The sequence below is a fragment of the Vipera berus genome, assembly GCF_964194415.1.
Source record: "Vipera berus genome assembly, chromosome: 1".
Lineage (NCBI taxonomy): Eukaryota > Metazoa > Chordata > Lepidosauria > Squamata > Viperidae > Vipera > Vipera berus.
Window position 1 is genome coordinate 68,867,524 of NC_138202.1, and position 25,986 is coordinate 68,893,509.

Below are 25,986 nucleotides of genomic sequence, written 5' to 3' on the forward strand. Positions count from 1 at the left end.
ATGTTGCTCAAACACGTTAAAATCTTCCTGATCATGTGGCCTATAGCCCTTACTATATCTCCCAAAACTATTCACCTTCAAGAGCCAATGCAGCCGCAGCCATTCCAGGCGCCGCCATCTTAGAACAATATCAGCTACCTAAGCTATTTCCCTCTGGTTTTAAATCCAAAACATCTGCCTTCTATCTAGCAACCTTTGTTCTTTAACTTGAATAACCCATGGGGCCATCTTCTTTAGCTTCTGTACCTACCTATAAAATAAACTAATAATAGAAAGAAACTAATAGTGAACTATTCAGAATGACAAACTTTTTAAATTTGAAAGGATATTTCTATCTGTATGTTTATCTTTCTCACAATCTCTGTCTCTATCTCTGTCTCTGGTTCTGTCTTTGTCTCTGTCTATATCTCCAGCTCTATCATCAGCTACTTCCTAGTAACTAGGATTCACATTGAGAGTCCTACTGATCTGTTTTACCATTACAACCAGGAAATTTAGCCAGCAGTCTTCCTTGTTATTTTTGGCTGATTAGTGGCATTCAATAAATCATTGTTCCATCTAACTCCAGGCAATTTTTGTTATTGTGTGTGGTTTTTATTTTGTAGTAAGTGGAAGGGGGAGAATGCATTGGAACTGCAAAATAATCTCTTGAATCTACCCAGGTTGAATGGGGAAATGATTAAAAAATGTGATTGTGCCTTGTTACAATGGGAAGAAAGAAATCCAGTAGGGCAGAAAATAAGATGAGGTGAAGTTTAATTAGAAACCTTCCCACCCTGCAACTTTTGCAATATTTCTTCTGAAGCAGCAACTGAGTAGGAAGAAAGCCAATTTAGCAGTGGAATATCATCTCAAGACCTACACATTGTGAAGATAGGGATCTCAGATTTGCACAGAAAGGCAGCATATATTCTGCAAAGGAGTGCTGTGGGTGCACAGTGAAGGATTTCATTCTTTTACCGGAAGCAATCTAAAATTTAGGTTAGATAGAACATCATTATCCATGCTTGAAGAAGAGATTGTTGCTCCAAGAAACTGAATCCCTGGCATTAAGTTAATGTTTCCCAGAACTCACAGGGTTTAGCTAAACAAAATCCTCTTTTGATCTCCGATGGTATACAACCAAAATTACCTTAGAGTTAGGGTATCACATTGTTGGATCCAAAAATGCAAAAGGTAGAAGAAGATAAGACACCAAAGTCTTCTTAAAGAAGATGTTAAGAAAGTAAAGAGAAAAGAGAGATTTGGGTGCTGTAGGCCAAAACAGGGTAGAAGAACTAGAAACTGCCAGGTGGAATTGCCGGTCATGCAAGCTTTGGAGGAGAATGAGTAAACACAACTGAAGGAGGAATACCAACTGTATTGCCCAATGTGGAATTGTGACTGAATTGAGGAAACTGTGAGCCACCAACCACATAAAAAGAAGAAGAGAAGTCGCCCTGCATAATGTACCAAAGTGTTGACTATCCGGTGACTGGGTGATTATGAGGGGGAGCTTAATTAGCTTAGGCAACGAGAAATTAAGGGGAAGATGATAGTAGTGATAGGCAAAAAGGTAGAGGTAATCCATTCTGGGAAAGAGAAACTGAAATACTTCAGGGCAGTGTTGCAGTATTGTACCTGTTGTGATTCAGGGTCAGCCTGTGGGTTCGGCAGTTGGGTCGGACGACTCAGAGGAGGAGGAGGGGGGTGTTGAAGAGCTTGCTGAGGGGATTGGACAGCTTGATGAGAGCCCCCAGCAAGGCCCCTCTCATCTGGTCATGATGCAGACCCAGCTGTGTGAGCCTGACAGCGTGGATGAAGATGACCCACAGCTGGCCCTGTTCAAGGACGCCAGACGCAGGAGGCAGTCAGTCAGGAGTAAACAGAGGAAGGCAATGGGGCACCTCAGAAGGAGGCACAGAGAGGCCACGCCCTGAACTGTATTTAAGGGGAATGTGTGGGAGGGCTGGTTTGCTGAAGGCAACCGCTTGGATTGTTCCTGCTTCTTAGCTCGTGTTTTACAGTTGGTGTCTTGTCTTGCTCTGTTTTATGTGAATAAATTTGGCAGGCTTTATTCCAGCCTCTTGCCGTTTGTAAAGGTCCCTGCTTTTGCTGCGGGGCCGGTAGCAGGCTGGTACAGAACAGTACCTTACCCAGAACAAGATAGTCACTTATGACCTTGTATTCTTCCATTTGAATAACTATAATTCATTTTACATGGAGCTTGAAATCCCTCTGCATACTTCTGCAATATGGTTATTGCAGCAGCTGCAATGACTACACTTATACTTCCAAATACAATTCAAGCAGTTGGTTATCATAGGTAAAATCCTTATGTGACTTAGGGCCTATTTACCTTCAGGCCCTTGTCCCACATAGATTATGCCTGCCTAATCCAAGGACATAGATATTTCTGATAGTCCCCACATCAATAAATGCAATGGAAAGGGACTCTAAAAGTGGACATTCTTGGTGGAGATTTCCTTCCCCTGAAACTGTGACCCCCTTGAGGAAAGGCTGGCTGCAATTCTCATGGCTTTTCAAAGCTTGTGAAGTTGGCTTTTCTGGAAGATTTTTGGAGTTCCCAGTAATTTTAGGAAACTTATATATTTTCAAAAGTATAATGATATCATTGTATTTTTTTAAAGTACATTATTTTATTATTGTTACATTGGCTGCATCTTTTGTACATTTGTCTACATCTTAACTGAAGTGTTTTATAAATTCACAAATAAATAGATATTATTTCTAGGATTTAAAGAAGGCACTCACTTCCACTATTGGCACTTTCTCTCCCATAGGCAAGGAATTCAGCTTCACAGTTGGAACATCTTCCTTGATGGAACAAGAACAGGAACGCTAAAGAAAAAAAGTGTATATGTATATGTGTATATATATAGGTAAAGGTAAAGATTCCCCTGCACATGCGTGCTAGTCATTTCTGACTCTAGGGGCTGCTGCTCATCTCCGTTTCAAAGCCGAAGAGCCAGCGCTTGTCCGAGGACGTCTCCATGGTCATGTGGCCGGCATGACTGGACGCCAAAGGTGCACGGAACGCTGTTACTTTCCCACCGTAGTGGTCCCTATTTTCCTACTTGCATTTTTACGTGCTTTCGAACTGCTAGGTTGGCAGAAGCTGGGACGAGTAACAGGCGCTCACTCTGTTATGCAGCACTCGGGATTCGACCCGCCAAACTGCCGACCTTCTGATCGACAGGCTCAGCGTCCTAACCCACTGAGCCACCACGTCCCTTATATATATAAGGTCTCCCTTTATTCTTTGTTAGCAAGCCAAAAAAAATTTACACAAACATGACCTGCCACTGCTGTGGCTACTGCCTGTAGATGGCCTTGGGCTAGGCTGAAACAGGAAATAAGATTTGTCCCATGTCTGGGACTAAGCAAGTGTATTCTGAATGCTTAACAAACATTTAACACATATCTTCCTTGCTTCTCAGCTAACACACAGAGAGAGAGAGCCTGTGGCCTAGGGGTTAAAACAACTGCTTAAGACGCAGTCGGCCCAGGTTCGAATCTCAGAAGGGTATGGCTGACTGATGAGAACAATTCATAAAAGGCTTGTTCTAATAAATTAATGAAAGGACATTTGTAATGATTGTGATTAATGAATTAGACTGACATACAGGATTATAATGTGGTTTTGTCTTTGGTAGTTTAACATTCAATGATGGATCCTTGTACTTGATATAATGGAACGTAGTGGGACACGGAGGTGTGACAATTGCATCTGAACCCAACTTAAAAGTTTGTGTCCCTTCGTATGATCCTTCTATAGAAAGTGAAAGGTCTTTCTCTAAAAACAAAAAGGAAAAGAATATGAATAGGTTTTCATAACAAGCAAAAATACAATGAAACATTTCAATGTGAATAATATAAATTCTTAAATAAAATAATAATTTGATTAATTGATAATTAAAACAAAATTATTTGGTATATCAAGATAATTTGGAAAAACCTATAAGGAAATTTCTGTGGTCATCCATTCACCAAAATTCATCTGGGTGGCAACCAGAATAAAAATTAAATTTCATTCATCTCTCCCTCCCTCTCTCTCTCCCTCTCCCTCTTTCTCCTTAATTCATTTATATCTCCCCCCCTCCCTCTCTGATTTCATAGTTCTTGCAATTTTCTTCACAAAGTTTGGATGATTTGCCCTTCTCTTCTTTCTAGGACTGAGAGTGAGTGACTAGTTCAAGGTCACCCAGCTAGTTTTGTCCATAAGGAAATACTAGAACATGTGGTGTCCTGGCTTCAAATCTGATGCATTAGCCACTATATCAAGCCTGCTCTTTCTCAAAACCATCATACAATGAAAGAAAAGGCTGGGTCAAGGCCCTTTAAAGAACACGTTGTTAACATATCACACAGACATGTTCATTCCAGAGTTCTATTAACATTCTGGCCCCAGAATGTGAGGGAAAACTAGGTCTTTATAAACTTCCAGAAGGCCACAGGTTGGGGCAGTTCATATCCCAGGAGGAGACTGTTATACAAAATAGGTGCCATGATAGAGAAGGCACATTTCCTGCAGTACACCAAATGACACTGCTTCATCAATGGATCCTGGAACATGTTGTGAACATTAAAATGTTCATATTAATCAACATTTGCAACGTGGTGGCGGGCATCCTTTGTAAAACTGTTTTATGCGTATTCTCAGATCAAGCACATTTTAAGAAAATCAGATAATTGAATGATCTTGAAGGAAATTCTATAACCTCATGGACATTAATCATTAATCATAAATGTAAAACAAAATGTACCTTTAGATATTTCGGCTACCTTGAATATTGTGGTTTTTTGTATTTTAGTATTGTTTTAGAATCTTGCAATACTAGAATGTTGCAATTTGAATTCTTTTGTGATTTTTAGAAAGATGGTAAATATTCTAAATGATCAATAATTTTCTTTAGTGTGAGCAAACGGAATTCAAGAAGTTTGTCTAGTCAATGGTGGGAAAATGGTATAAGAGAAAAGATATATAAAAGAACAGACCAATAAGCTAGGTTCCCATTGCTTTACCACTTCACTGATAAAATCTTGATCATCTAATTTCCCTCACTTTGGTCATGGACAATCTGGGTAACTTCATGAAAATTATTCTTGCCCACCATTAATAACTCCATCTCTAAAAAAATAATACTTTGACCTGATTGGCTAACAGCCATAATCAATGTGCCAAGTAATGGCAAGTAATAATAAGATCACTGGAGTTATGGGAGCAGACCTCATGAATCATGGACAATTTCCTGAGTTCTTTGTTTCAATTTTTTTTGCTCCGTTGTTTAGCACAGTAATGAAAACATCCAGTTATGACTATCAAATGATTTTACATAAACTCACGTGATTTTTGTCGCTTGCTTTGATCCACCTCAGCTTCCAGTGTACAGATTTCACGACACTGTAATAAATAGAAGTAATAAACAAAACCGACGTAAATGATCACTTCTAGATTTAAAACTGTATTGTAAGATACAGTTGTATCTTACTGTATTGTATTGAACAGCACCAGTACACCTGTAGAAAACCTAACAGCAAAGGAAAAAATAATTTGAAGATATATTAATATAATTCAGTTTGGCTGTGAGAACAATAGGAAACTTTCATTGGTTTCTTTGCTGATTCCTGGCACTGAGTTTCTTTTTTACCCTTCAAATAAAAGTTGTTTTTGCTTTCAATAAGAGTGTAAAGAATATAGGTAAGTAGGCCAGCCACGAAGCTGCTACTGTGCATGATTCAAATGCTTTGCATTGAAATAAATGTTTCTAGACTAAAAAACTATGTAGCAATAGTTCCATATGAGTATTATGAAATAATAATACTGATTATCTTAGGGAGCACCTGCTGCCAGCATCAACTTCCCATCGTCCTGTGCGCTCCCATAGAGAGGCCCTCCTTAGGGTGCCGCCGGTTAGGGAGTGCCGGCAGGTGATCCCCAGAGGGAGGGCATTCTCTGTGGGCACGCCTGCCCTTTGGAATGATTTACCTGTGGAACTCCGGACTGCCCCCGATCTGCGCTCATTTCGCCGGGACCTGAAAACCTGGCTTTTCGACTTATCAGGCCTGGACTGAAGGGGTTTTAGCTTTTAAATATTGTTTTAATTGTTGGGCTGAATCAATTTAATTTATTTTAATTTAAATTATTTTTATATTGTATTTTATGCTGCCCTGTAAGCTGCCCTGAGTCCTTCGGGAATAGGGCGGTATAGAAATCTAATTAAATAAATAAATAAATAAATATCATCCACCAAATGATGTGGACAGGTGACAACCCAGGTACTCAACCTAAAATAGGGACAAAGTGAAAACAGGGTTTTAGTAGGAAAATGTATGATACAAACTAAAAGATAAAAGAAAGTTCCCAGAGTAAACAAAAGGAGAAACAGAATTCAGCACAAAGGAAAACCACATTAATGAAACTAAAACCCAATTTCTTTCCCTGAAAAACAAAAGTAAAACAAAAAAAACCCCTCTGCTATGTTGATGATATGTATGGGAACTCCAGTGGAATAATTAAAATTTGGTTCTCTGAGATGTAAACAAAACTGCCAAAAGGAGCCAAAAGAACAACAATAGATGGTAGATAGTTAAAATGGGCTACAAAATTATTTAAAATGTATGAACCATATGAGGTTGACAATATTGCTTTGGAGATGGCTTCTTCAGTAGGGGGAAAAAGAGGAGAGGAAATATGAGCCAGATGAACTGGAAGAGAACCTGGTTGCAATCTTAGAAGTAAAATAATGGCCAAGATAATCTAGACAGGATAATCTACTTGGCAGCCTTATGATCTGTGGATTTCACTGATCTACACTAAGAGAGGAAGAAATCTCCATGCCATTGCTGAAGATAATCTATTGGGAGTATTTTTTTTAATTCAGTATTAAAAATAAAAAGCTGGTAATGTAATTTAGTTGCTGGAGGATAGGAAATTTGGAATATACTTCTTTTGCTTGAACAAGTAGGGTAAAAAAAATAGGAAGGACAGATGGGGAAATATTTATATTTAACTTAGTGAGACTTGTAAAATTTCCAATCTAAACGCTTTATTTGAAGATTTACTACATACCATAGTTGGTCAAGGAATTTCTTAACAACTGCTAGTTTAACCATGGCAGGAGACAGACAGCTAATTTAGTGGTTACATTAAAAGAAATTATGAAACTCTGCTGGTTCTATTAAAGAGGAAATGTACTAAAATAATAGTGAAACAAATGTATTCTTGTCCTTAGAACAGACGCTGATCAAGGAAGCCATAATCCTGTTAGCGTAACTACACGTATTCCCCGGCGACTGTCTTAAAGCAAACATAGTCTTGTCCTTGATGCAGATGTTGATTGGGATAACCATATCCTGTCTGTGAAACTACACGTACTGCAAGTAATTTTCTTCTGTAAACTGTCTTCGGATAAGAATGTGTAGAATATTAACCACATAAGTAACAATGTATAACAATGTATAACTAAGAATTAGAGGTGTATAAATATGTCTGTTCATGAGCCCTTCGGGGTTCAGACCTTTTGCTTTGTTTAAGCCTTCTGAACCTGCGCATTAAACCTTTCCTTTCTTGAAGAGCTGGCATGAGTCTCTTCTTTCTACAACACTATAGTGTTCCTGTCAACAAGCTGTGCAAAGTATATGGAAGAAATTGGAGTCACCATATCAAGTACAATAAATGTACTGATAACCTCTGGAGAGAAGATTGAACACTATGACAACAGATCAATCTTCTCTTCTCTTCTGTCTTTAAATATCAGTCCATATCATATGACAAAAACTAGATCTTGGATGTGACCTTTTCATGAATCATGGGCGGGGGTGGTGGGTAAGGAGAATCATATCCTAAAAAGCTAAAAGACAAAAAAACCCATCCAAATATACAAATATTAGGATATTTAAAATATCTCCAAGTCACAATAGACAACTCTTAAATAAGAACCAAAAAAGTCAATCTTCAGAAATCTGTTGGTCTATGACCAAATAAGGAGAAAAGGTCTATGAGAGAGATGATGGTTTAAAAAAGCAATTAAACAAACAAACAAATAAACAAACAAACAAACACATAAATGAAGATAGCTTGATTGAGTCTTCAGACAAGTCACAATTTATACTAGATGAGGGATAAATTAATCCAGCTAGACAAAAAGAAGCATTTAGTAAGTGATGGGTGATTCAAAATTAAAAGGTTACTTTTTGCTAGAATAAACAAAACAAAACTAACAAAGGCTTTTTGTTAGAATAAACAAAACAATTTAATAATATTTGTTAAATACAAAATATAAATATAAATTCACCAGATAATTTCATAATTGACAAAATAATTGCTGTTATCACTTCCAGTCCCAATCTCAAGCTAGGTTAGAGAGTATCAAAAGAAATTTGCTTTCCTGACCAATGAGAGTGTGAAATCCATTGGATTCACTATAGGAAATCTCATTCAGTATTGTTAATATGGAGGGGTATCTTGGTAATTTGGTAGTCAACTGAGGGAAAGAGATGATCTACTCTAGTCAGGCCAGAATATTCTCTCAAAACCTGAGAATCTTGACAAGAGTTGACTCTTGAAGCACTTTGGTTTAACTCTTTGAAAGCAAAACAATTTATGTTATCTTTATTCAAAGTGGGAAATGTTTTAAGTAAAAGATCCACATAAAACATGTCTCTGGATCTGGCAATGTCTTTCCTACCTGCTATTTGAGTTCTTTTCAATGTCTTTTAAAACATACAAAGATGGGTATCACACAGAGACAGTTAATGGCTGGCTTCTAATTCCACAACTCTTTTCCCCAATGGTAAAGAAAAGCACAGATCATCTTTTGCCCTGGAAATCCTTGGCAAAGTTGGGGAAAACGGGAGAAAATTTTAAACCAATATATCTTAATTTAGAGGTGGTCTTCCTCTTAGATGTGTGTGTTTTACAATATTCATAAGAAAATCCAGTTCTTATGCCATGCTTTAGCAAGGATTAATTATATGGCCAAACTTATCTGAAAATTCAATCATCATTACTTTAAAGTGCATTGCTTCAGAATGAAGTATCTGGATACTCCCAGAAAAATGTGAGTTGGTTACTCATACCTCACATTCACCTAGATTGCAGCAGTATTATTAACAGTGATGAACTGCAAAAAGTTTCATGAAAAATAGAATTCAAAATTTACCACTAGAACTCCATTTGTAATTAGTGTTTCCGGAGGACCACACCTAGAAAACAAATGTAAAGAAACAGATAGTTCCAATTTTCCTGCATATATTGTTTCGTTCTCATCCAAATAGAAACTGAAAATGCATGTTTAGAATAGGATCCATATTCTGAGATTTTAAAAGTCCTATAGTTGCCCCAAATTGTTAGAGGGTTATTTTGATGGTTTGTCATTGTTCCTTCTAGTAATATAGAAAACAATGTAAAGACCGCTTGTACTAGTGCTTCTTCTGAACCAGAGTTCTGATATTTGGTTTAAACCTTGTGAAGAGATAGAATTTAAACTCAGGCTGATGTAATTATGTACCCATCACTCATATGCTTCCTTATATCAATATGGTATTTATACAGGACTTTGCATAGGAAATTATGTAGCACCTTTACAAATGGAATTTCTTGCTGATGGTTTCTAACTAATCATAGTTTCCAGAACCTTAAATTGAGAGTAAATTGAAGGATAAGTACTGCTGTGTCTCCTTATCTTTCTCTTTCCCCCCTTCTTCTACAGCAGGGGTCTTCAAACTTGGCCCTTTTATGACTAGTGGACTTCAACTCCCAGAATTCCTCAGCAAGCATGCCTGGCTGAGGAATTCTGGGAGTTGAAGTCCACAAGTCATAAAAGGGCCAGGTTTGAAGACCCCTTCTTCTACAGTATGTTACAGGGATTGTTAGAATAACAATAACAATTACTTGTTGTAAGTCATCTATTAAAGGTACTACATTGCCTTTCAAGGAATGTATGTTTTTATACGATGAAGTATGCCTCTCTCTTTCTTTGTAGTTATCTTATTCCTTATCACTTGTAAATCAATTATCTTTGTGTGGGGGTGTCCTTTAAATATACACATGATCAAACTGTCTTTGACCAACATTATCTATAATCCTTATGTAACTCAATGACTCTTGCTTGTGGCTCATTTGAGTGCAAGGGAGCTATATTTCACTGTAACTTGCTAGCTTTATTAAAACAATTGTTTGGATCCTCTCCAGATGCTGAGGTTTATTGAGTAGTTTTTCTGCCACAATGTTTTATTGTTCTGCTTTTCTGCTACTAGAACAGTATGAGATAGATTTAAGGAAGCAGTTATACACTGTTGTTTCCTTATTGTTTAATAAAAAAAATAATATATAAGCAAGACTAGATCCCTGATAGCATTTTATTAATATTTAATGGAAAACAAATCCCAAACAGACCTATTTATTTATTTCTACTGAAAATTATAATTCTTGTATCTACTGATTGTCTCTATTTTCTCAGTCGATTTGAAATAATTCTGTAGTATGTCACAGTAATACAGAAAATAAGAATGAAAAATGCTTACGCAGGTTCCACTATAAATTCAACTTCCAGCTCTTCTTGTGTCTGCCAGGAAGAAAATAGTAAAACTGGATTTGAAATGAGTAGTATAATCTTTCCTTTAACATCATTTTTAAGCACATGCGTACAACTTCACCTCACATTAAAAATTGGTCAATGACATATTGAAAAATGATGTAACCATGAAAAGTGGAAATTTTCATTTTTCCATCAAACATACCTATAATTTTAATCAATAATAAGCTTTTCTTTATTTATGCATTATGGTCTCCAGATTGCATTTTTTCTTACATTTTGACAGAAACATGATTTCTAGAAAATGGAATGGAAGTACCAAATATTTCAAAGGCACCAGTTTGCTTACTCCTTAAATTTAAAACACAATTTGGGACTTATAGCATGCAATCAGATTGAAACATTAGGTAATGTACACAACTATCAACTGTTTGCAAGTTAACAGAAAACAACAGTGAACCAGAACTTTTTCATCATTATATTTTTAATTTATTTTACATTATATTTAAGTGGAAGTAATAAGTTCTTCACTTTGAACTAATATGAAACTTACTTGATATCTAGATAGTCTCAAACAAGGCAATTCTCCACCCAATCTTCCCTTCCTATGCTGGCTGCTCATGGAAGGGCGAGATGGGCAGTGAATAAATTTAATAATAAAATAAATAAATAAAAATTGTAACTGAATAATCAACTAGAAATTAAAATAAGGCTGCAATGCAAGGAGTAGACAAAAGTGAACTCTATCAAAAAGTCAACACTTTTTTTAAAGAAAATCAGACAATATTAATGTGGAATATGTGACTAATATGACAAATTGGAAATTTTTTATAGATAAATCTATATAAAATCTGCAAATCTAAATCAAAAATCAAAAGAGAAATGCATGTTACTTGCCCTCACTTTTTCTGGTGCTCAATAATAGCCAAATTCTGAGGTTCTTTTTCATGCATGAAAACTTCCTAGTAATAATAATAATTTATTAAATTTATATGCCACCCAACTCCCAATGAGTTATCATTTATTAGCAGCATTTTTGCAGGTATAACTGATAAATCAGTTAGGGAGAAAAATCTTGTTTCTTTTATGATTGAGAAAAGTTGTGGTAGCCCAATAGCCAGGTTTTGTAGTTACAATCATAGTTACCCAGGCAGGTAGGCAGCCAACAAAAATCCTTATCAAGGTGCTGATGACTGGTGGACTCTATTCAGTTTAGTGGACCACAAACTGTTTAGACATTAACAATATTCTCACTCTTACAGTATAATATTTCTCACCTCTGGATCACATTTAAAATTCATAAGAACTTTCTCATTATCAGGAAGACGAGCTACATCAAAACTGATAGTGAAAAGGTGATCATCTTGAGTAACAGCATCTGAGTCATACACAGAGAACTCTAGCACATTCTGTGAGGAATAAGAAATATATTATATTTTAGGCATTACCTGCATCTATAAAGCAAACATTAGGGCAGATGTGGCTGAAATACAGATTCTGTATTTCCTTCAGCACTGATCATATAGGCTTGAAATTTCTGCTTTATTGCCCTTTTATAATGAAGTATACAAATAACAGCCGCAACAAGGAAGACATTATGTAGGCAGATGCATCTGTGGTAAGCAGGTATCCAATTTCTACGGTACCTCAATTCAAAATGGAGGGCAGTGTCAAATGACAGGGTCATGTCTGCAACCTAAAGAGAACAATAGCCATTCAAAGGATCCAAGCAGTGGGGCATTTGATTGCTTTTATAGCATGATTTCTGCTGGAAGAAGACGGAAATTCTGATTTTGAAACTGGGATAGATAAATATGACTTTAAGATACTGTGGAGTTCTTGGTGCTCTCTGAGCTTGGTTTCTTGCAGACATTTTATTACCTGACTAGATAACAGCTTCAGTGTTAGAAGGGAGTTGGGTTTGTTTTCTCTTTATATACAGTAGCTTTCTTTGTGTTATTGGGATCCCTTCCAACCCTGGCAGGCCAAAAGTTGCAAGCAAACAACCAAGTTCAGAGAGCGCCAATGACTCCACAGTTCAACCCTGAGCTACATACATTCTCTTTTATTGGTACTTTAAGATATCACCATGGCGGATGAGTTGGAGGTAACAAAATGTGGACATGTCCTCTAAAAGGCATCTTAATGCCATATTTAGTGGGATATGAGGATGAGCTCTCAATCTTCTCACAAGTAAACATGCTCAGTTCCAGCAGTCTTGGTGGAGCCCACTTGGTGGAGCCCACTGCTCCACCAAGCAGCCTTGGTGGAGCAGTGGGCTAATGCCTCCTTAAGTAACACCAGCTGCCGGCAATTAGTGCAGGTTCACATCCCACCAGGCTCAAGTTTGACTCAGCCTTCCATCCTTCCGAGGTAGGTAAAATGAGGACCCAGATTGTTGGGGGCAATAAGCTGACTTTGTAATAATGCTGCTTGGGGGGGGGGGAAAGCCCTAATAAGCAGGCATATACATAGAATGAAGGCTATTGCTAAGCACATTTGATTTGTGCTTTAAACTGTAAGCCGCCCTGAGTCTTCGGAGAAGGGCGGGATATAAATGGGATTTAAATTTTAAATTTAAATTTAAATTACATGGTTCAGATTCTAATCCCCTGATCATCCTAGTTTTCTTTTGCTAAGTCTGTTCCCATTTGTCTGATATCTTTCTTACAGTGCAGTGTGTAAAATGAATGATCTAAGTAGTCTTCCAGTTTTGGAAGATTTACTTCTAAAAACTGCTGGAGCACTTCTGGAGCGGACCTATCTGCATCATCTATAAGAAAGCTGGAATGTTCTCCTCCTTTGATATTTAGGCCACAGCACAGAATGCTTTGTAACCCTTTGTTTGTAGTAGCAAACACAAAGAATAGTGTTCTGGTATTTATTAAATTTATACCCACCCAACTCCATCCTTATTCTGGAATACAAACTGGAACACATTAGTTATGAAATTATCTTTCATAAATAAGAATCTATGTCATCAAATAGATCAGAAGAATTCAGATTTTATTAATGAAAGCTCACGTCACCATACATGTCCACAAGTTGCTTCAAGTTTTTTTTATATTTATTGTTGCAGACTGTGGTTGTCAGATTTTATTTATTCTCTTCCTTGAAGTGCTGTTGGTATATTTAAAAATGATGTTCAAGTGTAGAAGTTGGACGTTATAGTGTGATTTTGACATAAAGTCTTGTATACTTCAGTGACTTTCAATATTTATTAGCAAGTAGGGTTATGCACAATTTAAACATGAATTGGAAGAGGTTTTTCAGAATTCATATGATCATGAGCACAACATATCTCTACCATTCATTAAATCTTGCCAAACTTTCTTCAGGCTTCCACATGAACATGAACCAAAGTTGTGGTTGCTTTAAGAAGTTGATTGATTAGGGTTAATGCAACATTAAAGCAGCCGCAATTTTTTTTAGGCACTGAAAAAAGAAAGGTTACTTTAATAAAGCAGAGGGGTGTTTCATTAGTCACAAGCAACCTTTCAAGTTACGGTTGCTTGCTTAATTCTAGTGATATAGTACTTTACTTTTCCTAATTTGGTTGAGAAGTAAAGATGAGAAATATAGTACCAATACAAGACACAAGTTAAGTGTGTATAAATTCCTACTCAGAGTATAGATATTGTAGCAAAAAATCATATCCTCTCTCAGTTATCTTTTTTTAAAAAAAATAACACAAACAAGCAGGATTGTTAAAAAGCAAAAAGAGCCCCACCCCAAAACCTACAAATATCATGACATACAAATATGGATAAAGTGGAATATATTTTAGAAGCCGTTCAGCAGCAGCTTAAAAGAGATAAAAGGTTTTCACCTTAACTTGTCTTTGAATTCTATAGTAAAAGGTTTCATTCCAAACAGGGTCCTTGCAATTATTTACAGTTTTAGTCTTCAGCTTCTCAGTTGTAGCAGTCGGTAGGCAAAGAGTCACATAACAATCAGAGTGGCTTACTGTAAAACAGAGAAACAAAAGATAATGTTGCCAGTTTTTAAGCTAGCTGCCAATCATACTCAAGGTAGCATAAATCACATAAATGGCCAAGGCTCTGTCATACAAGAATCTATCATTATATCACTGAGACCACCCTAAGTTTTAAATAATAATCACATAACATTTGAGACACTTCAAAACATAAAATATGCCAATAAATCAACAAGTTCTGCAACTCTTATATCACATGTTTTGACCTATCAGTAACAGATGTACATGACATCTATTATTATCTTTTATCTCCCCAGTTATTTAAAAGGAAGTATCCAATATTTTCTCCACCTATTTTTAAATAACCTGCTTTTGGAGTTTCTATCACTACCAAGGAGAATTTAATGAATTAGAAACCCTCAATCTTTTTTTTAAAATGCAGATTGCATACAATATACTATGTATGCAGTTTCCTGAAAATTATAGTTCTTATAAGTTCACATCCCATGTGCATTCCTGTCTACTCATATGATGCATCCATGCATCATAAGCATCCACTCCTAATCACAAAGAAGTCAATATGATGAAACATGTATTGTGATATCACAGTGCAAATTCTACCTCTGATGCTTGTACTGAGACATCGTAATGCAAACACAAAGGAACTGAATTTGCACCATAACACCATAATGCATGTTTTATCACCTGCTCCTCTCCTCCTCACAGATGCTTATGCATATTGATAGAGATTGCATGAATAATAGGAGAAATATAGCTATATTATATGACTATATTATTTGCATGGCAGCATCAGAATTACATTTGAGAAATGCAATTTGGTATTAAGGGTCTCAGTTTTTTAATAACAATAATAGGAATAAGGAAAAAAAATCTCTTATGTTTTACCAATGAAGCATAATCACTGAAGAAGCTTAACAACAATTACAGATAGACCTCAACTTGCAGCAGTTCGTGATCATTCAAAATCACAATGGCACTGAAAAATGTGACTTATGACTGTTTTTCACAGTTATGACCTTTGCAGAATTTTGATCATGTGATCAAAATTCAGATGCTTGGCAACTGCTTCATATTTATGACCATTGCTGTGGAACAGTCACTAAATGAATGGTTGCAAGTTGAGGACTATCTGTAATTGTTGTTAAACCTCTCCAGTGATTATGGTTCATTGGTAAAACATAAGGGATTTTTTTCCTTAAGTTTTTTCCAATGCTGACCATTGCTGTGTCCCAAGGTCATGTGATCACCTTTTGGGAACTTCTGACAAGCAAAATCAATGGGGAAGCCAGATTTACTTAACAACTGGGTTACTAACTTATCAACTATAATGATTCACTTAGCAACTGTGGCAAGAAAGGTCATAAAATAGGGCAAAACTCACTTAACAAATGTCTCACTTAACAATGGAACTTTTGGGCTAAATTGTGGTCATATGCACAATTCAGTAATCGAACACTCAGCGCATCTGATATCGTATGAGGAATGAACTGTTTTAAAGAACTGAAATGCATTAAAATGAATCAAGAAGTAATTTCTGGCACTGATGTTATACATTCTCCTCATGGCGATGAAATTCTTTGCTCATGGAGTATAGGAAGGAACAAGCTCTAGGGTGGTAAAGAGACGATACTAGGCAAACCTGCAAATATGTAATTGCATGAACAGGTTGAAACACCCTGATCAAATTGTATGTTTCTGCACATTCTTAAAAAAAAAGAAGCTGACATAGCTTATACATGTTATAAAGTTAAGTATGCAAATTTGAATACATACTTACTAGTTATGTACAGTACGAAAATACTGAATATGGGAGGTTCATAAATTAGGACATCTTTCCTGCTGATTGTGTTACTTCTTTAAAAAACTGGAAAATTGTTAATAAGGTCCAAAATTAAACCATTGGTGAACAAACTCTGGTTACTCTATCTTATAAAAAAATGAGCTCACTCATCATTTGAAAATTAAGTCATTCACTCTTACAGGAGAGTGGAGAAGGCATAAAAATCTTTAGCATTTCTAATTAATAATTCCATCTGTGAGAAACATTGTTAAGAAACAAAAATGGTATGACAGGATTAAGATCAAGACAAGTTTTGGCAGACCAAGTTGAAATCTCTGGGAGAAAACTTGTACGGTCTCTAAAGCTGAACCCACAGATCATGAATAATTCATCTGCTGAAAATTTTAGCTGTCCATGGTGTAGTTATTCACAAATACAATGTGGTCTATATGGGAGTGTTGTCTCTGGCCTCATCCCAAAAGTCATCATCTAAAGTACAGGGGGATAAACTCTTGAGAAGTTTAAACTGTTTTGAAGCAAAACAGGAGGAGGAGGAGGAGGAGGAGGAGGAGGAGGAGGAGGAGGAGGAGGAGGAAGAGGAAGAGGAAGGAGAAGAAGAAGAAGAAGAAATGGATTCAGCTAAATATCAACATATCCTATGGGCCAATGTCCCACATTCAGTTAAGAAACCGAAGTTGACAGCCACAAAAACATGCCTCCAAATCAAAGATTTATAGGAAAGAAGGTTAAAGTTTTGGATGGGTTTTACATTACCAGACTTAAATATTGTTGGAAATCTATGAGGAGATCTCAAACACGCAATGCATGCAAAGAAATCTAAAAAGGTTTCTGATCTGGAAGAGTTCTGTAAAGAAGAGTGAGAAAATCTTCCAAGAAACAGAATACATCCACAATGGTCACATGAAACATGTTAACACCTAACAAAGGAGGTATTTAAAAGACTGACTTCAACAACAAAGATGATCAGGGTACTGGAGGCTAAAACATATAAAGAACAGATGCTGGAATTGGGTATGTCTAGCTTAATGAAAAGGGACACGGTGGCTCAGTGGGTTAGGATGCTGAGCTTGTCGATCAGAAGGTCGGCAGTTTGGCGGGTCGAATCCCGAGTGCTGTGTAACAGAGTGAGTGCCTGTTACTCGTCCCAGCTTCTGCCAACCTAGCAGTTCAAAAGCACGTAAAAATGCAAGTAGAAAAATAGGGACCACTACGGTGGGAAGGTAACAGCGTTCCGTGCTCCTTTGGCGTCTAGTCATGCCGGCCACATGACCACGGAGACGTCCTCGGACAAGCGCTGGCTCTTCGGCTTTGAAACGGAGATGAGCACCAGCCCCTAGAGTCGGAAACAACTAGCACTCATGTGCGGGGGAACCTTTACCTTTACCTTTAGCTTAATGAAAAGAAGGACTAGAGGTGACATGATAGCAGTGTTCCAATATCTCAGGGGTTGTCACAAAGAAGAGGGAGTCAAGCTATTCTTCTTGAAGGCAGGACAAGGAGCAATGGATGGAAACTAATCAAGGAGAGAAGCAACCTAGAACTAAGGAGAAATTTCCTGACTGTTAGAACAATGAATCAGTGGAACAACTTGCCTCCAGAAGTTGTGAATGCTTCAACATTAGAACTTTTTTTTTGAAATAAATCTTTATTTACATTTTGTGTTAAAAACACACCATACAACAACAAAGACAAAAAAACACATTTACAATATACAAAAAACGAAGAAATCAAAAAATTGAAAACCATTTCAAAAATTTCACATTATATCTACTTCTAAACTAACAATTATATTCCACTCATTAAGTCTCTTATAAACATCCAACTCCAAAGCTTATTCATTAACAAAAACTATATTACTTCTTTTTTGACCAACCTCCAAGCCACCCTCATTTCTTTAATCTTTTATCCATCCAAATACACCATTTATTCCATGATAGAAATGCTGGTGTCTCTTCTTTACCCTTCAACTTCTTGGTCAATGTGTCTGCTTCTGCACAATCAAGTATTCTCCTAATTATAACTTCATCCGGCGGGGTATGATTTGCCTTCCAAAATTGAGCATACCCCATCCTTGCCGCTGTTAAGATATGTAAAACCAAATACCATATTTCCTTCTTAATATTTCCAGGCCTGGAGCCAAGCAGATATGTCTCTGGTTTAAGATCAACTAAACACCCTGTGATTTCCTCTATCCATTTTTGGATCCTCATCCAATATCTAACCACTTCCGGACATGTCCACCATAAGTGATAGTATGTGCCAATCCCTTTACCATACTTCCAACAATCAGCCGACAATCCGGGGAACATTTTGGAAAGTCTAGCCGGCGGGAGATGCCATCTATAAAGCATTTTGTATATGTTCTTATATGACGTGGAAACCACCAGCCTCATATTAGTCCACCAAATCTCTTCCCATTTCTCAAGTGGAAGTGCATAACCAAAAATCTTTCCCCAGGCAATCATCGCATCTTGAATATTTCAATGATTCTCCTAAGCAAGCAGAAGCCAACATAATTTTACACAGTAAAAGTTAAATACAGTATCATTTTGAATATATATTTGTCTGTGTTTCTCTGTGTGGGGGTGTTATGTGGAATTATTTGCAATTCAAAGTAAGAAAAAACAGGTATTGCTTGTTTTTGGATATCTTTGATCCAGGAGACAATTTTATTATGTTCCGCTGGGTTTTCCCACAGTTCTTTCCAAAAGTTTGAGGTTTTTTCTTTACATGGTAGAACAGTAGTTTGGACTTTATTTTCATCAAGTGGTCGATAGAAGAGGTGCTGGTTTCTTCTGAACTGGACATTTTCATGATATTGTTTTATTCATCTTTCATATCTTTCAATTTTCTTTGCTGTTGCTATTACCTGCTGTTTTAGGTTTTCCATGATTTCTGTTATTGTTTTTTCCTCCAGGTTATATTTTTTGTATCAACTATTTTTTAGCTTTTCATTCTTTAGTTTTCCTTCTTTCAAGTATTTCAATTTGCTGACATCTCCTCGTTTTTTTGTTTTATTTTCAAGTCAAATTTTCCACTTTGGTGTTCCAGTGGGTTTCTTTTTTGGCATTTTATAACCCAGTTCTGCAGTTATAATGGTGGCTGTACTGTACATTAGTTGGTTTGTTTCATACAGTGTGCTGGATGGGATGGAAGTTAAAATGTTCACAGCATTTAGCAGATCTTTCACTCGTTTGCTATGCACTTCATGGATGGCAGGCAGTCTTTTTCTTTCTGTGTTTTTTTTAATGTGGTTTTCAATCTTTTCTTTTAACATTTTCGCTAGATTACTTAGCTCTACACTTTCAAGTTATTGCACAGGGGAATCTTCATCCTGTGTGGCGGCTTCTTCCGCTGGTTGGTCAGTTTGTTCAGGTATTGGAACAATTTCTTCAGCCTCTTTCATCATCATTGCTTGTGTTCTTTTTAGCCTATGTTCCTAGATGTTGAATTTCCACATCTCCAAGGTCCTTTCCAACATCATCATCATCATCATCAATAATAATAATAATAATAATAATAATAATAATAATAATAATAATAATAATAATAATCACAATCAGCCAGATGTTCAGACTGGATTTGGCATTTTTGTCTACCTATCAAGTCCTTACCAAGTACCTGGGATAGGCAGATGTAGAAGTTTGATGGTATTACAGATATCATTGCAGGATGGAAGCAGTTCCTAGTAAGGACGCCTTTTGCAATTGACTAATGGCGAATTGGTCATTGCCAATGGTGTTCAAGTCATGCTCCAGTTGTTTTGGGATTGCACCCAAGGTACCTATTACTATTGGTACTACCCTTGCTTACCTTTGCCACAGTCTTTCTATTTCTATTTGTAGGTCTTTGTATTTTGTTATCTTCTCCAGTTCTTTCTTGTCCTCTCTGTTGTTGTTGTTGTTGTTGTTGTTGTTGTTGTTATTATTATTATTATTATTATTATTATTATTATTATTATTATTATTATTATTATTATTATTATTATCCCTCATCCAAATCATTGATGAAGATGTTGAAGAGTACTGGGCCTAAAACAGAGCTTTGGGGTACCCCACTGCATGCTTCCCTCCATGTAGATGCAGTTCCATTGAGGTCTACATGTTGAGTGTGGTTGGTCAGACAGTTACAAATCCATCTGGTGGTGATGCTGTCTAACCCACATTTTTCTATCTTATCAAGCAGTAGGTTGCAGTCTAATTTATCAAATGCCTTACAAGTCCAAGTAAATTATATGCACAGTAAATTATTCCTCCAGCCCACTAATTTTGTCACTTTGTCAAACAATGCAATAAGATTTGTCTGGAATGATCTGTTTTTGAGAAACCCATGTTGGCTTTTGGTTATGACTTTGTTTACCTTTGTTTGATAATCTAATGCAAACTATTTACCACATACTTCTAAAAGATTTGAATTGTATTGCTCTCATGTCCTTCTCATTGACATGTTGGTTAGAGGTGATAGAAGTTGAAGGCCAAAATATCTGAGAACGTATCTGATTTCCTATCTCTAGGCCAGAAAAATCAACCCATCAACAATTTCCCTAGACATTATAGGCTGTAATTACTATACAGCCCAGCAGAAATGGCTGATAATCTGGGGTGATAAAAGTGACAAAGACGTAAAATATCTTATGTCTCAATATAGTCAGTCTATTTGTGATTTCAAGAACCAAAGTACTTTTTAATATTTTTTCTGCTTTACTTCTTTTCATGACCTTTCAAGGGTTATCCTCAATCACAGAATCATAGGACGTGTCAAGATTAGTCTTCTTTCTCACACAGATTACAAATATCCCTTTCATCCAACTTCAGAATTCACTAATCATTAAGTCAAAATGGAAACAGATGCAATTTCCTATGCAATAAATTCATCAATAATGAAATTCTGAAGCCATTTTTAATCTACAAATGTCTAAATAACAGTGGCTAATATGTACTAATAAAATCTGTAACTGTAATAAAGCAAAGATCACTCACAGGCATCAGCCCGGCGGAGATTCCTCAATCGTATTACACGAACAGTAAGCAAGTTGCAAGGAAATGTTTTCATTTGCTGAAAAACAACATAAAGAAGAAAATGGTGATATTAAATTGTATTCTTTTGTTCTTCTTTTCTGTGATCTCTTACAGTATAAATAATAAAAATAACAAAGACATAAATCTGATTTTGAATAGTCCCTGTTGGTCTTTTGATCAGACTGTAGATCAGATTTTGATGTAAGCCACTGGGAATCATTTGATTATGACATGCTAAAACATTGATATATGAATAGAGGCCATATATTTGGTTTTCTCGGATTTCCAAAGACATGCTTTTTTAGTTGGAAATAAAAGCAGCTCTGAATAGAAAATGAAGCTAACCGTCACTGTGTAATTGAATTATGGAAAAATAAAATATGTGTTCAAGTTGCTACCACTGATGAAGATCCAGGTTTCACCTTCCATAAATAGAATAACTTGAGATTGTCCTTGTAAAATAAATAAAGGGGACAGAAATTGTTTTGCCATTTTCTAAGGAAAAGGTTTGCAGACAGAAGACTGGATTAATTAAAAAAATCCTTTTCAGATTACAAAAGTATCAGCAGTGTTCAAAGCTTTGATTTATGCAATTATCCAAATCTAATGTAAATGTACTGCAATTTATAAACAGACAGAAATAGATTTGGTATTTGGAATATTTTTCCCTATCTTTCTTTTTGAGAAATGTTGTCCAGTGTTTCATCTTCCAAAATTGACTTTCTTTTTAACAGTGCTCATCATAATGTTTTGGAGACAGGCAGTTGTTGAAAATTGACAATTATTTTCTCTCTTTCCTAAAGTGAGGATAGCTTTTATCAACCTTATTACCATGGAAGAACCCTTTAAATCAGTGTTTCTCAACCTTGGCAGCATGAAGATGGGTGGACTTCAATTCCCAGAATTCCCCAACCAGCATAGTAATGTGCAAAGCAAAAAAAAAAGAAATTCCCCCAGTCATGTAATTGGCTTGCTGCCTACTGTATGTCTAATAAGTATTTGGCTGCCATCTGCAGCTAATAGGAGCAGATGACTTCCATGAGTTTGCCTAAAGGTAAAGGTAAAGGTAAAGGTTCCCCTGCACATGCGGGCTAGTCATTTCCAACTCTAGGGGCCGGTGCTCATCTCCGTTTCAAAGCCGAAGAGCAAGCGCTTGTCCGGGGACAGGCACTCACTCTGTTACGCAGCACTCAGGATTCGACCCGCCAAACTGCCGACCTTCTGATCTACAAGCTCACCGTCCTAACCCACTGAGCCACCGCGTCCCTTTTGCCTACTTTTATTAAATTTATTAATCATCACAGAGCACCTTAGGGAGAATGGGGGGATAAGTTATTATCTTTCCCAGTCAAATGCAGCTCAACTATGGAAGTAATGACTGAAATCCTCATATGACATTGTACTGAACTGGATAAAAATTATTTCTTGTCAACTTTGATTTTTTTTTTAAAAAAAAGATATTGTCCATCTGTATTCATATTGAACAAATGTTGTGTTTGGCATTCATCATTTCCTCTAATCAGATCATTTGGTCACAATAGTTATTAAAAGAACAGATCACTTACACCCACTTCTTCCAACCTTTCCTTTCCTGTGGATGGAATTTTTGGTATTCAGTGGGTAGCTTCCTATGCACTTAATTGTTATTTATCACTGATGTTGTACATGGATAAAAATACTGTGTGATTTTCATTTGACTATCCTCATAGTATACCTTAATTGTATATCCCTGTCCTACTACATATGAGGAACTGAAGGAGAGAATTAGTGGCTCTTTTTATCCTTGCTCATTATGTATTTGGCACAAACCTATCAACTTCATGACTTGGTTCATCTTTATTTCCTTGCTACTAAAAGAAACAAGTAGTGCTAATGAAGAGGGGGGAAAAACTTGAATTCAATAAGCTCAACTATATCCAGCCAATAAGGCATTCTTTCTTTTAAAAAGGGTCAACAGTTGCATGAACTCTGGTTCTTCCCTGCTCTGGCTATCATGCCATGGCACATCTCCACTCTTCAGCTCAAGAACAGAATTGACTGCCCTACTGTTTCAGTGGCTGAAAGCAGATACATTCACATCCAAAACATCACTTCTACCATGCCTAGCTGGCTCATAGAACCCAAAAAGGGAATAAATGCCCAATTTAATCTACCTATTTTTGAAATCCTTCATCAGATACTGTAAAGATATGTTGTTCAGTTTGTTTTTTAATGAACCACAACTGGGTGAGTTAGCACACTAGGCTAATCTGAAACTATCCAAACTCAATTTGGCTTAGTACAGTGTGTCAACCCAGCCATTGCAGTGGTAACACCCATTACAGAGTATGAATTGTACAGGGGGAAAAAGTGGTGAAATTATAACAGTGATTAACATATAGAGTAGCTATATAAACATTAAATAAATAAATTGTATTTATTCCATTACAACTGTTGGAGATGAGGTTACCATGATCAGTCTGCTCAGATAGTTCTTAGTCAGTTTTCATTCTTTTTAATGATTACTTAATTCACCTTTTCCTAAAATTAAGTGTTCATAGTACCTTGCATTGAGAATGACAGTGTATTTCATTGTGTTGGAGTTCTTCGCTTGCTATGGGAGATGCATTTATAGAATAGTCCTGGAAGGGAAAAAGAGTGTGTATATGAATATGTTAAATAACACACACACACACACACACACACACACGTAAGTCAAGGTTTTTTTTAACTTAGTACACAGTAGACTAAATAAGAAATATTTTAGTAAATCCTGAAATCCTGAAATACAATATCAGGGGCGGGGTGTGTGAGTAAGGAATGAAATGTGTGCTGCAATGAAAAGTTTGCTTTTTATGTATCTGTGCAAGACAAATATGAAAGTATGGAACTTACATTGTGACATAAAGATGCACATTTGGCATCATCATAGTTAGACACTTTGAGAGAATAGTTGATGCTAGTTTAATCTAGTGGTTAAGGCACCAGGCTAGAAGCCAAGAGATCATGAGTTCTAGTCCCACCTTAGGCACAAAAGATGAGTGGGTGACTCTGGGCTCTTTCTCAGTCCAATTCACCTCACAGGGCTATTGTTCTGAGGAAAATAGGAGGTGGAAGGAGTATTGTGTGTGTTCGCTGCCTTGAGTTATTTATATAAATAATAAAGGCAGGAAATCAATCAATCAACAAAAAAGATATAAGAGTTAAAAACCAGCACTTAAAAAAAATTACAAGAGGACAATTATCCTTGAATGAAAAAATTGAATGATAAAACAAAGACAACACATGTAAAATTAATCCTTCTTTTTGTAAAATGTGGTTTTAAAAATTAAAATTCGATAGGTTTTAGTGGAGCCTATTTTAAGATATGTTTGCATAAAATTGTCAGTCAGGTCAGGGATAAGTTATGAAATATTGCTGGATTCTAACTGCATCTTATAGCATAACAGTAAGGAATGGAGGGAATCAAAAAATGTTCAGTGTTGACAACTAGAATATACAATATCCAATAATAGGGTTGGAAAGGACCTCGGAGTCTACCAGTCTAACCCCCTGCTCAAACAGGAGACCCTACACCATTCCATACGATGGTTGTCCAATCTCTTCTTGAAAACCTTTAATGTTGGAACACCCACAGCTTCTGGAGGCAAGCCATACCACTGATTAATTGTTCTCACTGTCAGGAAATTTCTCCTTAATTCTAGGTTGGATCTCTCTTTGATAATCTTCCACCTGTTCCTTCTTGTCCTGTCCTCAGGTGTTTTAGAGAATAGGTCGATCCCCTCTTTTCTGTGACAGCCCCTCAAATCTGAAGCCCCTCAACATAGAAGACTGCTATCCAGTCACCCCCTAGTTCTTCTCTTTCTTAGACTAGTCATACCTAGCAATCATTCACTGTATGGCAGGGGTGTCAAACTGCCGGCCCACAGGGCAGATGCATCACAACAAAACCGTGCCCACCCCATTGCCAGCAATGGGGGGAAAGCGCCAATACGTCGTGCGACATCATGTGACGTTGCGAGTTTGACACCCCTGCTGTATGGTTTAGCCTCCAAAACTCTTATCATCTTTTTTTGCTCTTCTCTGCACTCTTTTTAAAGTCTCAGCATCTTTTTTGTATCATGGTAATGAGAAATAGATGCAGTACTCCAAGTGTGGTCTTACCAGTTCAGTACAAAATGGTTCTATTACTTCACATGATCTTGATACTATCCCTCAGCTGATGCATCCTAGGACTGAATTGGCTTTTTTGGCAGCTGAAACATACTACTGGCTTATACTTAAGTGGTTGTCCACTAGGACACCTAGATTCTCCTTTGGACCAGATACCACCTATTTTATACCTGTGCAACTAGTCTATTTGCTTAAGTAGTTAATGGGCCAGGTTAGTGTAACATGTGAAAGGTTATATCCAGTCAGCTCTGGGTTTAGAACAGAACAGAATAATAGTGTTAGAAGAAACCTTGGAGGTCTTCTATTCCAACCCCTTGCTCAGGCAGGATACCCTATACCATTCCAGATAAGTGGTTGTCAAGTCTCTTCTTAAAAGCTTCCAGTGATGGAGCACCCACAACTTCTGAAGGCAAGCCATTCCACTGGCTATAGAAAGTTAGTTTAAGTCAATGAATTCATTGGAACTGAAGTGAAATTAACCAGTCCCAGTCAGCTGTAATGTGTGAGAGATGGTTCCTG

The 25,986-nt window shown here is 36.8% G+C and overlaps 1 protein-coding gene across 1 annotated transcript in view; it reads right to left on the reverse strand.

The window, feature by feature from the left end:
- The window catches only part of LOC308678498 (cytosolic phospholipase A2 epsilon-like), a gene marked incomplete at its 5' end in the record, with an annotated part of 45,362 nt that overhangs the window by 18,642 nt on the left and 734 nt on the right, over positions 1 to 25,986 (reverse strand). The window contains 9 exons of the mRNA XM_081345712.1: positions 2,755 to 2,841; positions 3,627 to 3,796; positions 5,347 to 5,404; positions 9,165 to 9,207; positions 10,528 to 10,568; positions 11,816 to 11,947; positions 14,368 to 14,504; positions 21,277 to 21,352; positions 23,859 to 23,936. Coding sequence (XP_081201838.1) covers positions 2,755 to 2,841; positions 3,627 to 3,796; positions 5,347 to 5,404; positions 9,165 to 9,207; positions 10,528 to 10,568; positions 11,816 to 11,947; positions 14,368 to 14,504; positions 21,277 to 21,352; positions 23,859 to 23,936 — 822 coding nt within the window. The remainder of the gene's footprint in view (positions 1 to 2,754; positions 2,842 to 3,626; positions 3,797 to 5,346; positions 5,405 to 9,164; positions 9,208 to 10,527; positions 10,569 to 11,815; positions 11,948 to 14,367; positions 14,505 to 21,276; positions 21,353 to 23,858; positions 23,937 to 25,986) is intronic.